This window comes from Chlamydomonas reinhardtii, chromosome 11 (genome assembly GCF_000002595.2).
Source record: "Chlamydomonas reinhardtii strain CC-503 cw92 mt+ chromosome 11, whole genome shotgun sequence".
Taxonomy (NCBI): Eukaryota; Viridiplantae; Chlorophyta; class Chlorophyceae; order Chlamydomonadales; family Chlamydomonadaceae; genus Chlamydomonas; species Chlamydomonas reinhardtii.
Genome location: NC_057014.1, coordinates 2,490,205 through 2,503,860, shown reverse-complemented (window position 1 = coordinate 2,503,860; position 13,656 = coordinate 2,490,205). Strand labels below are relative to the sequence as shown.

At 61.9% G+C, this 13,656-nt stretch overlaps 2 protein-coding genes across 2 annotated transcripts; both read left to right on the top strand.

Annotated features, from left to right (window-relative positions):
• Positions 1–66: 66 nt before the first annotated feature.
• Positions 67–3,552, top strand: CHLRE_11g475750v5 (uncharacterized protein). Its single transcript, XM_043067621.1, has 6 exons — positions 67–931; positions 1,048–1,418; positions 1,551–1,643; positions 1,861–1,996; positions 2,113–2,497; positions 2,794–3,552. Exons 1-6 carry the CDS (start codon positions 521–523, stop codon positions 3,165–3,167), a joined length of 1,770 nt encoding a protein of 589 aa, XP_042919626.1. The 5' UTR covers positions 67–520; the 3' UTR covers positions 3,168–3,552.
• Positions 3,553–3,606: 54 nt separating this feature from the next.
• CHLRE_11g475700v5 (uncharacterized protein) lies at positions 3,607–13,581 on the top strand. Its single transcript, XM_001701959.2, has 29 exons — positions 3,607–3,803; positions 3,928–3,978; positions 4,117–4,146; positions 4,306–4,346; positions 4,710–4,763; positions 4,977–5,027; positions 5,295–5,342; positions 5,550–5,588; positions 5,805–5,968; positions 6,167–6,257; positions 6,500–6,627; positions 6,823–6,908; positions 7,094–7,424; positions 7,607–7,672; positions 7,885–7,995; positions 8,629–8,781; positions 9,185–9,271; positions 9,475–9,547; positions 9,762–9,903; positions 10,179–10,315; positions 10,724–10,833; positions 10,963–10,997; positions 11,130–11,191; positions 11,393–11,436; positions 11,579–11,642; positions 11,875–11,975; positions 12,176–12,206; positions 12,530–12,613; positions 12,827–13,581. The coding sequence occupies exons 1-29, from the start codon at positions 3,764–3,766 to the stop codon at positions 12,836–12,838; spliced, it is 2,466 nt and encodes an 821-aa protein (XP_001702011.1). The 5' UTR covers positions 3,607–3,763; the 3' UTR covers positions 12,839–13,581.
• Positions 13,582–13,656: the final 75 nt, after the last annotated feature.

The following is a 13,656-nucleotide window of genomic DNA, read 5'->3' as shown; positions in this document are numbered from 1 at the left end:
ACTCTTTCGTCCTGCATGATGGAAGACACTGCTGTTCTATAAGACGCACAATATCAAATGCCAACAGTCCCAGGACTGCCTTCGTCAAACAACTTCGCGTGTTTTCCTGCGTGTTTTCTTGCACTCTGCATTCTAGCAAAGAGCAAGAATCGGATTGCAAAAGTACCTTACAATGCAGCGCCATCTGGCGCACAGGCTTCTCGTAGCGGCAGCTGCAGCGCCGGGCTGCACAAGCCAAGCCTCGTCGCTGGCGGGGGGCCGCGTATCCGGGGCCGTCTCCACATTACCCAACTCGTCCCCGCTGCAATCCGCGTCATCTGCCCGGCTTGGTAACAACGCTCTTGCGGATGTACACACAGAAGCACCGCTGCATGGTGACGCGCGGTCTCTACCCGCCGGGACTGCCACGCCTTCCAACAGTATCAGCTGCGCAACCAGCTTGCCGGTGTCACACCAGCTGCAATCACGCACATGTTTGAAGCCGCAAGTCCTTGGACGCAGGCTGTACAGTAAGAGCACCATGGGTGAAGCAGCTGCCGATGAGGGCTGGGCGTCTGCGTGCATGTCCGCGGCGGCGGCAGCATTAGCAGCCGCGGCAGTCGCAGGCTCGGCTGCGCTCGGCAGTAGCTCACCAGCCATCGTACCGGGCAGCTACGGGGGTGGCGCTCGCGGGGGCGGGGCTGAGGAGGCATATGGTGCGGGTTGGCAGCACATGACATGGTCGCAATGCCTCGCTCTTCAGAACGAGCGCCCTGCCAGCCCCAGCAGCAGTGGCGGTCGTTCTGACAGTAGCAGCAGCGGCAGCGGCAGTAGCACCGACACACAAGCAAGGGCCCCGGCTGGCGGCAAGGGCTCGGGCTCAGGCCCTGCATACTCGGAGGGATCTGCCTATGCGGTGTATGACGCGCGAGGAGAGCCATCAAGCTGGGAGGTGAGCAACTGAGAAGGGCTCCTTTCCTGGGACGGGTCCTTTCCGGGGACGCTTCTATCTTGGGAGAACAACTCATGTACACCACACCCTTACACTCCCCACACGCCCCTCCCCAGGCGCTGCTCTACAGCCTGCCTGCCTCCTCCATCGTGCTGCTGGGGGAGTACCACGACGACCCCGTAGCGCACGCCCTGCAGCTGCGGCTGCTGAGGCACACCCTGCAGCAGCAGGGGGCGGAGCAGGCGGAGGGGACGGAACGGCCGCAGGAGGCGGGAGGGCCGCAGGAGGGAGGGATGCTGGGGCAGGGTGCGCCGAGCGGCACTGCGGGCGCCGCCGGCAGCAGTGCCGCGACTGGACAAAAGCTGCAGAGGCAGCTGCGGCGGCCGGTGGCTCTCAGTCTGGAGATGTTTGAGGCGGACGTGCAACACGTGATGGACGAGTTCCTGGCGGGGGCCATTCGGGAGGCAGACCTTGTCAAGGACGGGAGGTGCGTTGCCGCTGCTGAACACAGTCACTTACAAGATGGGGCGTGATGCTGTTTGCGACTTGCAAAGTGCGCCATTCGTGTCCTGTGTACACGAATGAGTATGCAGGCTGCCGCGTGTCCGCTGCCGTACAGGCCCTGGCCCAACTATCAGTCCGACTACCGGCCACTGGTCATGGCCGCAAAGGAGGCGGGGGCGCCCGTGGTGTGTGCCAACGCGCCTCGCAGGTGGGGTGCAATGCATTAGGCAAGTGTGGTGCGGGTGCGGTGCATTGGGTGGTGAGGTGGAGCGGTTGGCGTTCCGGTGACATCTCATGCGGCCCTGACGCTTGTGCAATGTTTGCATGCTTAGAGCTGTGACATGAAGCCGACCCTGATCTTAATGCTGCCAACTCGCTGGGGTCCCTCCCGCCCGCCTGCCGCCACGCCACGCCCGCCACATCAGGTACGTGAGTCTGGTGGGCCGGTCCGGCGCCGCCGCCCTGGAGGCACTGCCGCCGGCCTCGCGCCGCCACCTGCCACCGCTGCCGCTGCGTCCCGCCTCAAACACCTATGCGGCAAAGATTCAGTGGACCATGCAGGTGCGAGCGTGTTCGTAATGGGCAATGGCCTAGTTGCTGTCGAGCGGGAAGTGCGTCTCTTTGGCTGGCAACGACGCTGATGGATGTCGCGTCCTGCTTTGCCGTGTTGAGTGCAGAGAGCGCGCCAGGCTTCAGCAGCGGAGGGAGAGACCGGGGGCGCAGATGACGACGGCGAGGAGCGCGCGGCCCCTGTGGCGGCACCTGCAGCTGCTGCGGCGGCGGCTCCAGCTGCCGGCACGGCTGCGAAGCCGACGTCGCCACCCGCCGCCACTGCGGCATCCCCTTCGCCGTCCACCCCCACCTCTGTGCCAGCCACCAACCCCACCACCTCCTCCACATCTTCCTCAGCTGGCGGCGGCGGGGAGTGCCCCTACAGCGGCATGAGTCTGGGCCGCACACGGTTCGTGGAGGCCCAGAACCTGTGGGACGCGTCCATGGCGCACGCCATTGCGGCGGCGCTGCAGGCGCTGCCCCCCGGAGGCCTGGTGGTGCACGTGTGCGGTGAGTGGCAGCGCTGCTGTGGGGTGAGAGCCGTTGGTGTGGGCGTGAGTGCGGTTGGTGTTGGTGTTGGTGTTGGTATGGGCTGGGCTGCTTGTGCTGTGTGGTGGGTGCCGTGACTATGGCCGTACAATACTGCGTGCCCTGGACAGCATGGCGGGCTTGGTTGGGCCGTGCACCAGTGAGACGTTGGCGCGTGGGAAACGTGCGCGCACACGCCCATGTCGCGAGCCCCACCGCCTAGCTGCTATTGCCGCCATACATATCTGCCGCTGCGGCCTTCTCCCGCCAACCTGCAGGCAAGTTCCATTCGGAGCAGCGGCTGGGCATCTGTGAGCACCTGAACTACATCTGGGGCGGTGGCGCCGGCGCTCCAGCTGTCAGCAGCGTTTCCTCGTCACCCACGCCCACACTAGCAGCGACGGCCGTCACCTCCCAGCAGCCCGAACCCACAGACCCGTCCGCAGTAGTCGGACAGTTTCAGCCGCAGCAGCCGGACGCAGGCCAGCCGGCGACGCCGCGGGTTTGTGTGGTGACATTCGTGCCGTCGGGGCGCGGCGTGTCGGTGCCGGCGGAGACGCTGCGGGGCGCGGGGCTGCACACGTACGGTGATTGGCTGGTGCTCACTGATGCGCGGCTGCCAAGGTCGTTCGAGAGCGAGCACCCCGTGTGATACCGGTACGGTAACGCTGAGGCAGTGAGAGGATTTTGCGAGCGAGGGAGGGTAAGGGAGCACGGCGCGTATGGGGTTTTGGAGGAGCGGGGATGCGGTCTGGATGCAAATTGAACCGCAACGTACGCACGACGTCGAGATGTCGAGGTATCCGTGAACGGGTGGAGGGCGTGGCCGAAGGTAGGTTGAGGCGTATCCAGCATGGATCTGCAGGTTGCGCGAGCGCATGTAAAACAGAGTTCCTGCTTCTATGCACACAATAACGTTGAAGGGCCAAACCCTGAATGCCAGGAGCAGGCTGCACGGGAGTCCTCGAGCTGGTGCGAGTTGGTGAACGCTACATAGTAAGTGCTATAACGGAAACGGGCTTGAATGCTAATTGAGTCTTAAGTACACGTTTTGAGCTTGTCCAGAATGCCCGGTCGGGCCCGGTCCGTCAGAGTCTGGCGGGCGACACATTGTTTGCCGTGCATTTTGACGCCTTGACGCGCGCTGATATACTTGTCAGGTGCCTCGCAACTAAGCAAGGTCACGGCTAAGTCCGCGGCCAAGATAACACGTGAGCGAGCTCACTCGTGTGCGCAAAGACAGACAGTATGACGGACCCCGAGGCCGTAACACATGCACAAGTTGCTGGTGAGTTCTTGCTTCAATCAAGATGATTAGCGGTAGCAATTTGCTGGATTCCACCGTCCGTCTCGCGCGCTTAAACGCAACCGCATGGTGCGCCATCGCCGCACCGTCCACCCATCCACCGCAGTCGTGACCAAAGGCCCCAGCATCAAGATCAAGGAGCTCGACAAATCGAAAGGTAATAACAGAGACGCAATGCAGCGGCAGCGCTGACGCAGGCAGGAAAGCCGGTTCAATCGTGCTGCTAGCACTCTCACTCTCTGCGACCACAGCACGCACCTAAAACGCTTCACCCCACGTTGCTTTACGCTTGCAGCAAATGCTGACATCCAGCAACTACTGAAAGGTGAGCACCGGGCGCGCTTTGGACACACATCGGCGTTCCTGAGCGTCAGGCAACGCCGCCCATGTTCCTCTGGCCGCCTAGCCGTCATGATTTGCCACACTTTAGTGGCTACTCCAACCGGCAACGATAAAACTTGGGTTCTGTTTGCTGCGCACACAGAGCTGGACAAGGATGGTGATGGCACCATCGACGCCAATGAGGTGTGTGAGACGTGCATGTGCCACGGCTGCTGGACATATGTGCGGGTGCACGTGTGCTGTCGTCACCGCTTTGGGACGCGAGGCACAGGGGCAAAATTCGTGCCCTGCCTGTCCTAACGCCGTCAGCTGGATAAATCCCAAATAAGGCTGGATGAAACCCTACTGAAACACCAGCAGCTGTGCTGTGTTGCACGTGTCGCGCCCTCCGGTACCCGCCCTATTGCCTCACCCGCCTATGCGTTCCCGACCCCCACCCCCATCCCACTACGCTCCCACGCCCTCTTGGGCACTCGCCCGAAATGACCAAGCCCCCACCTACTGTTCCCCTACTCCTACTCCACCCCCCTATTCCTCCTTATGCAGCTGGTCAGCCATCTGGAGGGTGTGGTCAGCCACAGGCGCGAGCGCCGCTGGATGGTGAGTGCATGGGAGTCTGTGGGACGCGCGCCGCCGATCGGCCCCGGGCGAGCGTGGGGTCATCTGTCGGCCGCCCGTGTTTTGCGAGAGTCGCTTTGCCGCCCTGTCACGTGCACGTCCGTCTGCCTATACGGTATCCGCCTTCAACCGCGCCCCCTTGACTCCCGTGCTTGTGCCGCCTATAACCTGCTGCTTACTTCCCGCCGCCTGCAGTGGTGGATCATTGCCATGCTGACGTTGTTCAACCTATTTACCATTGGCGCGGTGAGTTCCAATCCCACGGCCCACGCGTCGCCCATGCCCCCAATCGCACCCATCCCGCGCCACCCTACTCACACGTCAGCCATCTACGGGTATGCCCCAATCCTTCTCAGACGTTTTGCCACCCTGCGCCCCTGGGGATCTCCATCTTCACGTGAACACTGCAAGCCCGTGCCGCAACGCCCCCTCCCGCGCCCCTTCCCTCCGCCATCCCCTCCCATGATGGGACTTACTCGCTCGAGCATAAAACCCCCCTACACACGCACACAGGTAGTGGGTCTGACCTACGCCACCATGTACTCCCTCAAGGACTCGGAGGTGCGTGTGTGTTGTCGCGTGCGGCCGTTGTCGATGTGGTGCGCACCAGCAACAGCTACCGCGCCCAGGTTGGCGGGCCCCTTATGGACGGGGCTGCCCCGTTCCCTGCGTGTTGTGCGCGTGTACCATTACTGTTTGTTGTGGGCACCTAATAACACCCCGACCGTCCGAGACTTCTCGTCACCGCGCACCATCACACACCCACAGGTGTCAGGCAGCACCATGTATGCCAAGGGCACCACCGAGGTGCGCGGGCCTAACCGACATGCATGGACGTCGCCACAATCCATGCATCCTTTCCCACGTTTTACTCGCCCTGCATTCTGGCATATGACACGAATCTTCGCCCAGCTGACCTTACTTGCAGTGGTCCGCCCCTTGCAAACACAAAGCAACACTTCACACGCCTGCCTAATTCACCCCTGACCCCACACGCGCACAAACTCGCACCCCCCCTAATAGGTTGTCCGGACCGGCAACGCAGACATGACGGTGGTGAACGGCGTCATGGTCAGCCGCACGACCACCGCGGCAGACGGCACCACCACCACAGCCGCCATCAACTCCACGGTCGTCAACGGCACCCTCACTCCCGTTAACCCCGCCTCCGTCCTGCGCACCGCCAAGTGAGTGATCCTCATGCGCGAGCTCTCAGTGGCTTCCGCAACAGAACCTGCAGTACCGCATCCGCGCCACGCCCACATCAACCCGCCCCCCTCCTCCCTCCTCCCTCCTCCCGCCTTGCTCCTGCCATCCACCCGCCCACTCTCCTGCCTCCAACCTGCTCTCTTCCCTTCTCCTGCCCCGCCTGGCCACCCTCGCAGCTACATGGGCGCGCCCCAGGCCTTCTCCAGCCGCGTCAACATCCGCGACCTCATGGAGCTCAAGTACCTCTACCTCAAGGGCGCGGGCGTGGTGGGTACCAGCGGGTGTGGGTGTCAACCGCAGTAACCGCAGGGCCTTGCTTCCATTACGGTACTGCTTAAGACTACTTACGGTACTGCGCGCTGCATCAGCCCCAGCAGCCATCAGGGCCTTGCTTTGCTTTCCCGCGACTTTGCTTGCGCCAGGGGCCATGGTCTGTGTGCGCCCGCCGCCGTGCGGCTTATATATGCGTCCCTCCGCCCCGCCGCCATCACAATTGCGTCTGCGTGCAGGCCGAGCTGGCGCTGCAGGTGCAGGGTGTGGCCCGTGTGCCCGCCGACAACTCCGTCCACGGCTCCATCGTGCGCATTGTGACCGTGGCCGGCACCATCACCCTTGATGATACAGTGGTAGTGTTCAGGTGGGTGCGCGTCCGTGTGTTTTGTAGAGAGCACAAGAAAGAGAGCACGCATGACTGTGCCTGTGTTAGAGAGCACGCCGTGGATGTGCATTGCCTTCTTCTCCACTCCTCCCGGTATCAGCCTCGTTATCTTGTAATGTCACGTCGCCTTGCAACCTCACCATTTGGCCCCGTCCACGCCACACAATCGCACAGCACCGAGATGGCGGACATCTTTACCGAGGCGGGATTCAAGGTGGCTCGCAACCGCCGCATGCTCATCGGCGTGTACGAGGTGCTGGGTGAGTTGACCCTAGCTAGCATGCTGTGTAGCCTGTAACAACGCTGACGCGAGACCAGCAATACGGCATGGGCAATGTGTCCTAGCTATGCGTCTGTGTGCGGGCGAAGGGAAAGGACACGGCATGGCAGGGGCTGAACGCACAGCTGATTGATTTCCCCGCAAACCTGCGTTCCTGATCCTCAGGCTTCTTCAACTTCATCAAGGACCTCTCCATCTTCAACCTGCCCTCCTCCGAGCCCGTGCCGCGCCTGCCCGCGTCCAACTTCCTTATGAAGGTGAAAATCTATGAGCCCTGCGTGGTCGCCTCCGACCCCAACAACGACCGCTGCGTGCTCGTCACCGGTACCATCAATGGCAGCAGCATCAGCACCTCCGGACACCACCGCCGTATGGCCCTGGATGCGCCGCTCATGACTATGCCCGATGAGCCGCTGCTGCCCATGGCAGACTCGTGGCCCGCGCTGGCCCCCGCCTCCGACGTGCCTTCCCGCCGCCGCCTGAGCACCGTGCCCCGGTGAGTGCGTGGATGGGCGCGTGTTGCACTGTAGCGTACGTGTTTGGGGCGAGCGATCCGCTGCGGCCTGCGGGGGGTATGGAGGAATGCGCGCGCGCATGCAGGCCTCCCTGACGACCAGCCGCCAAGGCCACACTGCTGCTGCACCAAGCCCGTGTCGTCCCTTTCGCGACCTCCCTCAGGTCCCTGGCTGGCGTGGAGGACCTGGCTGGTGTTGAGGTGGTGAACGGCACCCGCTACATGACCCAGTGAGTTCCCCTCCCTCCTTTATTTCCCCGTGCACACACACGCCAATAATGCTTGGCCTGCACCTGACGGCTTTTGCTTGGCACGGGCAACGCCGACAATTGATTGATGCTGGATAGCAGGAAACTCGGCGCCCCCTTCTGCTGGCCTTCCCTCACGCTGCCTGGCCTTATACTTGCCGCCCCGCCCGCCCCGTTTCCACCACCACCTGCAGCAACGAGACCGCCATCGCCTACAACGGCCTGGTCCGCACCGCCTACCAGTTCGCGCTGTACCCCACCCACCAGCGCATTGAGCTGGCCAAGGGCGACGGCATGGTGTACAGGTGCGTGGGCCCAGGAGGTGCAAGCTTGCCTGTCTGTCTGGGGCCGCTTCGCGGGGCCGCCTCATGGGGCCGCCTTCTGGGGTGTGGGGCCGCCTGGGGCGTGATGATTGATTGGGGAATGGGGCCGCCTTCTGGGGCGTGCGGCCGCCTGGGGCGTGATGATTGATTGGGGAATGGGGCCGCCTTCTGGGGCGTGGGGCCGCCTGGGGCGTGATGATTGATTGGGGAATGGGGCCGCCTTCTGGGGCGTGGGGCCGCCTGGGGCGTGATGATTGATTGGGGAATGGGGCCGCCTTCTGGGGCGTGCGGCCGCCTGGGGCGTGATGATTGATTGGGGAATGGGGGCGCCTGGGGCCTGAAGCCGCCTGGGGCCGCCTGGGTCGTGCTGATGATGTCGTCTCGTGGGGCGCCTGCTGGGTGTAGTTGGGGAATGAATGGGTGAGAGCCAGGCAAATGTCTCGCGAAGTGGAGAGCCAGGCTGTCTCGTGGAGTTGTCTCGCTGGATCGTGGAAGGAGGCGGCAGGTCCTCTTGGACGCTGCTGGGACGGTGGTGGGCGGATTCTCCCGGCCTGTCAACGTTTCCACATCCTGCCCCCCACCACTTACCGTCTCCCCCGCCGCATACACCCACAGGTGGCAGGAGCCCGTCTCCGCCTCCTCGGCCTCCAGCGGCCCTGCTGTTGCCTACTGTGGCAACTTCACCATGCCCCCCGCCCTGGCCGGAGCCTTCAGCAAGGAGAACCTGGTCAAGTTCGAGTACCTCGGCAACGAGGCGTTTGGTGACAGGTGAGCAGCTAGGTCTGAGCAAGTTTGGAGCCAGCAGCAGCCTCGGTTGCGGCGGGCATAGCCTGAGGGCATGGACTGAGGGCGGGCCGGTTGGCGGTGGGGGTTTCACTGTGTCGTTCTGCTGCGGCTAAGCGCGGTGAGCGGCTGTGCACGTCATCTGGTATTTAACAACCCAGGGCGCACAGCAGTAGGCAGGACGTTGGGTCGGGGGGTGGGGCGGCGTAGGACTGCCGGTTATGCTCGTGCGTGTGCGCATGCGGTGCTCCTGTATTTACACACACGCATGCGAGCGCGCGCGCGCACACACACACACACACACACACACACACACACACACACACACACACACACACACACACACACAAACAAACACAAACACACGCACACACACAAACACACGCAGGGCCGCCCGCCACTTCCGTATGGAGATGAAGCAGCCCCAGGAGCCGGGCAGCAACCAGACCCGCCCCAACCTCATCATTAACTACTGGTGCGTCTTGGCGCCACCATCATCGCGCTCGTCTTGATGCCTGCATCGCATGCGGATGTCGTAATAATGCCACTCGTGTATCCCCACCGGTCGAGGGCCGTGCGTGCACTAGTCAGCCCAGCCAGACCATTTTACCTTACTTGCAGCCCAGCCACTCACGTAATACACCGTTTACACCATTCTTTGCTTTCAAATCAATCCAGGGACGCGCCCAACAACCTGGTGCCTCTGGGCTTTGAGTTCTACTCGGCCGATGCCGGCATGGTCCTGATCAAGGTGTGACGGCGGGTTGCGTGCGGCATTGATGAGTGCGTGCGTGGCCTCATTACGTACCTCTTTGCACACGCGCCGGCGTGACGTCCAAATGCGTGGTAGATGGACGTTTGGATAACCCTGTTCTGCCCACGCACGGCCACGCTTACCATACAAACGTTGACCTTACTTTAATTCTCGTGTTTTTCAATGCTCGCCGCGCATGTCAACTACACAGGTCCTCGAGTTCCGCAACCTCACCGCCACCAGCCCGGAGGCCACCACTGCCTCGCTGTGGCAGGTACCAGCTGCCACCACCTGCGCCGACAGGGACAGGGACATGCCCATGCTCACCACGCCCTTCACCGCAGCCGCCTCGAGTAAGTGCTGTGCTGCAGGTTTGGGGCCGGGGTTGTACGGAGCTGGTCGGATGGTAATGCTGGGGCCGAGGTAGCAGGGGTGCTGGCGACGCGAAGGCAAGCGTTGCAGGTGGGATGGTTGCAGTAAGTGCGCGGCTGTCCGCACCACGGCGCAACGCACTAGGCCACCGAGCAGAGCACTGGACATAGTTTGCTACATATGTGTACCAATGCCGTCCAGCCTGCTGACGCCACGCCTGTGCTTTGATTGTGCGGTACGTAACAATCTTTTGCAGTGAGCGATGTGGGTGAGATTGGCGCCGCGCTGCCCGCCGGGCCCTTGACCGGCACCGCCACTGCCAACCTCAACGCCACCGGTGGCCTCCGTCGTCGTGAGCTGTCGGCTGGCCAGAGCGTGCACGAGTCCGCTCGGGTGCGTGTGTGCGTCGATCGTGTGCATACGTGTGCGTGTGTGTGGGCCGGGGGAGTGGCCGTCCATGGCGGACGGGGGGGGGGGGGTAGAGAAGCAGACCGCGAAGGAGGCTTGACCTTCACCTTCATCTTGGGGGATTGTATTCACCAGCAGTCCCAGGAGGGGGAGGAAACGCCGTGTCACTTGCGGGCGTGCGCGGGTTGGTGCTGCGTGCTGGGAACGCCAGCTTAGCTAGGCGCAGTCCGAGGTCGTTCGTGTGCTTACGTGTCCGTGTGCGTACGTGCGCATTACTGGCTGGGGTTTCGAGCAGAACTGCTGGGTGCGGGCCGCTTGACCCCAACAAACGCTCACCTTCCCTCGATCGCCGCCCACCCGCTCTTCCTTGTCACACTACACGTGTCCGTGCAGTCCCTGACGGCTTACTGGAACAACGCATGCATCCCTCAACGGATCTTCACCTTTAATAAGGACAGCTTCGGAGGCATTCCCTGCAGCGGTGGCATCGGCTGGGATCCTGCGTAAGTGGCACCTGGCACATAGATGCCAAGATGGGACCTCCTTGTGTTGCTGTACCAACGCAATCGGTTGTAGTGCTCCCATGTACAAGTGCTGATGAGGAAATCACACCCTACCTCATTTGCGCGCAGGGCCATCGCCGCCCGCATCCGCTGCTCTGGCTACTGTAAGTCGCTCGGGACTGCTTGGACTTGCTGATGGCGTGCATGCAGGCCTTTGCATGCACCCTGGCCATTGCATGCCAAACACCACGGTATTGACGTCCAGCATGCATTTCATTCGAAATGACCGCTTGCAGTGAGCAACTGGCCTATGATTCGCCTGGATGGGGATGTGGGCGCGAACACGTGCGACGAGAAGGTGAGTGACATCGTGCATGCGGCTGCGGCCCTTGGTACCGTAGCATGCGCGGTGGTGTTGCTTGCTGGGTTGGCCGACTGTCTCGTGACCTGCTACACTGTAGGCCGGCCGAGGCCACGGCATTTAGTCCACGGCGCCACAAACACACTAGGCACGGCTACGCTGACAACCCAACTGCTGTTCATCCACCCCTGCTTGCAGGCCTTCGGCTGCGTGACGGCTTACCTCGACATCGGCCAGATGGCGTGAGTGCCCAATGAATTGGTGTGGGTGGGTGTCACTTTTAGGCTGCTGGCTGGTCAATCGTTCGATGTGGGCCCTCTCGCACTGATTAACGAGCAACTTCTCAGTTATTGCAAATGCAAATGCACATCAACCCGCCCACAGTAAGTACGACGGGGGGCTGTGGAAGGCTGCCAGCTACGTCCTGAGCGAGGTCAAGCTGGGCACGGTGAGAGAGCAAGCGAGCGCGTTTGATTCAGGGGTTCCTTGTTTGGATTGACTGCGGAATGACCCGGTGCCTCTTAGCGTTTGTGGCTGCTCTCCACGCGTACCCCGCCCTTCGTTATGTTGCTGCCTTGGCACTGCCTGCCTCCATCCTGCCTACCTGCGTAACGGGAAGCAAACTCAAGCATAGCATGCACGCGCTTTATGTGACGTGCTGACTTGCTGCCGCTGTGCAGATCTGCCTGACCTATGACAGCCAGTATGCGATGCTGTGGACTGAGGTGGACACCGGCACCCTGGGTTTCATCTACCGCGGCTACGCTGTCTTCCAGTTGGCGTAAGTTTTGCACGGACCGCGGCCAAGAGATCTTGATTTCGGGATTTGCAGCCGTGGGACTGTGCACCGTATTCTGGATTGTGATTGGGCCGCGCAGGGCGAGCGGCTAATGCGTGTGGGCTAGCAGCAGTGATGCCGAGATGCCGACGTTGCTATACCTGATTCGTCTTTTTTGTGTCTACCGTCGAATGCCCTTGCAGTGCGGACAAGCAGATGGCCTTCATTGGCCAGGTGCGGGCGTGTGTGCGTGCTTGCATACGGCTACTGCATGTGGCTACTGTATGTGGCTACTGGCACGTTTTGGGTAACGTAATGTGGTACGGTACTCGAGTAATTTTGGACGAGACTACGGCACATGTGGTGTGCGTCACGTCTTGTTAACGTAATGTGGTACGGTACCCGAGTAAACTTGGGCGTGCAGTAACATTAGCCCCAGGGGAAACCGCGCGGGGCGTGCCCTGCCCTCGCTCGCAGCCTGCACACGCACATGGGCTGCTTAGCTGCTGACTGCCTGCATGTCTTCCCACCGCCCGCCCCTACCCCTACCTCCACAGCTGCGCGGTGACTTCCAGGCGTGGGAGGGCGGCCGCTGGGTGACCAAGAACAGCCGCACCTTCCTGAGCAGCGTTCTCCTGGCGGTGAGTAGTGCCGTACACATGCGTCATGGACAGCAGATACCGTATGGCAGCTCATTAGCTAGCTAGGCTGTGTAGCCCGCAAGCTGTGCAAGCATTTGTGGCTTACGTGTGATGACCTGCGACCATGCCCACGCCACGGCCCGCCGCTCACCTCGCTCGCCTCCCCGCCGAGCCGCTCACTCGCGCATTGTTGCCATCGCACCCGACCCACAGCGCTACGGCTAAAAGCTTGTATGCCGACCCAACCCGACCATCCCGCGTGGACGAGGGAATGCCGACCCAATCCGACCATCCCGCGTGTGCGAGGGGAGGTCGTTGGGTGCCTCAGCGCGTGACACGCCCATGCACGCGTCGCCCCCGATCGAGTACCCGCCTGGAGTTTCCCTGGGCAGCATGCGCCGACTCATATTCCGCGTTGCAAGACACGCCGCATGCGTGTTGTGTGAGCATACCGTACCGTAGTATTGTACTGTTGTGTGATATGATATGGAGCCGTAAGCGAGTCAGCTGTGCGTTTTGGACTTTCTGCATTTGTCCACCTTTGCGTGTGCGGCATGTGACCGTGAGACGTGATGGTGAGACGTATCAAATACGGGTGAAATACCACTGGCGGTGGCGGCCGCCGGGTGCCCCGTCACCCCGTGCATGTATGGGGTTTGCACCCAATGTGCCCTTCTGGCCTTTCTTACCTTTCCTAGCTAGTCGAGTTCAACTATTATGGCGCCCTGAATGGCGTGGACACGAGCGTGAGAGCGGTTGGGTGTGCGATGGGGCTGCAATACCTGATAGCGACAATACAGCACCCCTCCTTTTTTGACACCATATTATTGCTGCGGAGCCAAGTCCAATATCCACGGCTGCTGCATGTAAACTGCGAACGCGCTGAGACCGAGGGGTTGGTAAGGGTGCCGGCGGCTGCGCAGTGGTTGCGAACGGAGCGTGCCGAACTGTACGTGCAGTGCTAGCGCGCGTGTCTGCGCGCTGGCCTGTGCTAACCACCGCTGGCTGGCCGCCATTACGGTAGTTTGCACCGAACCCATGTG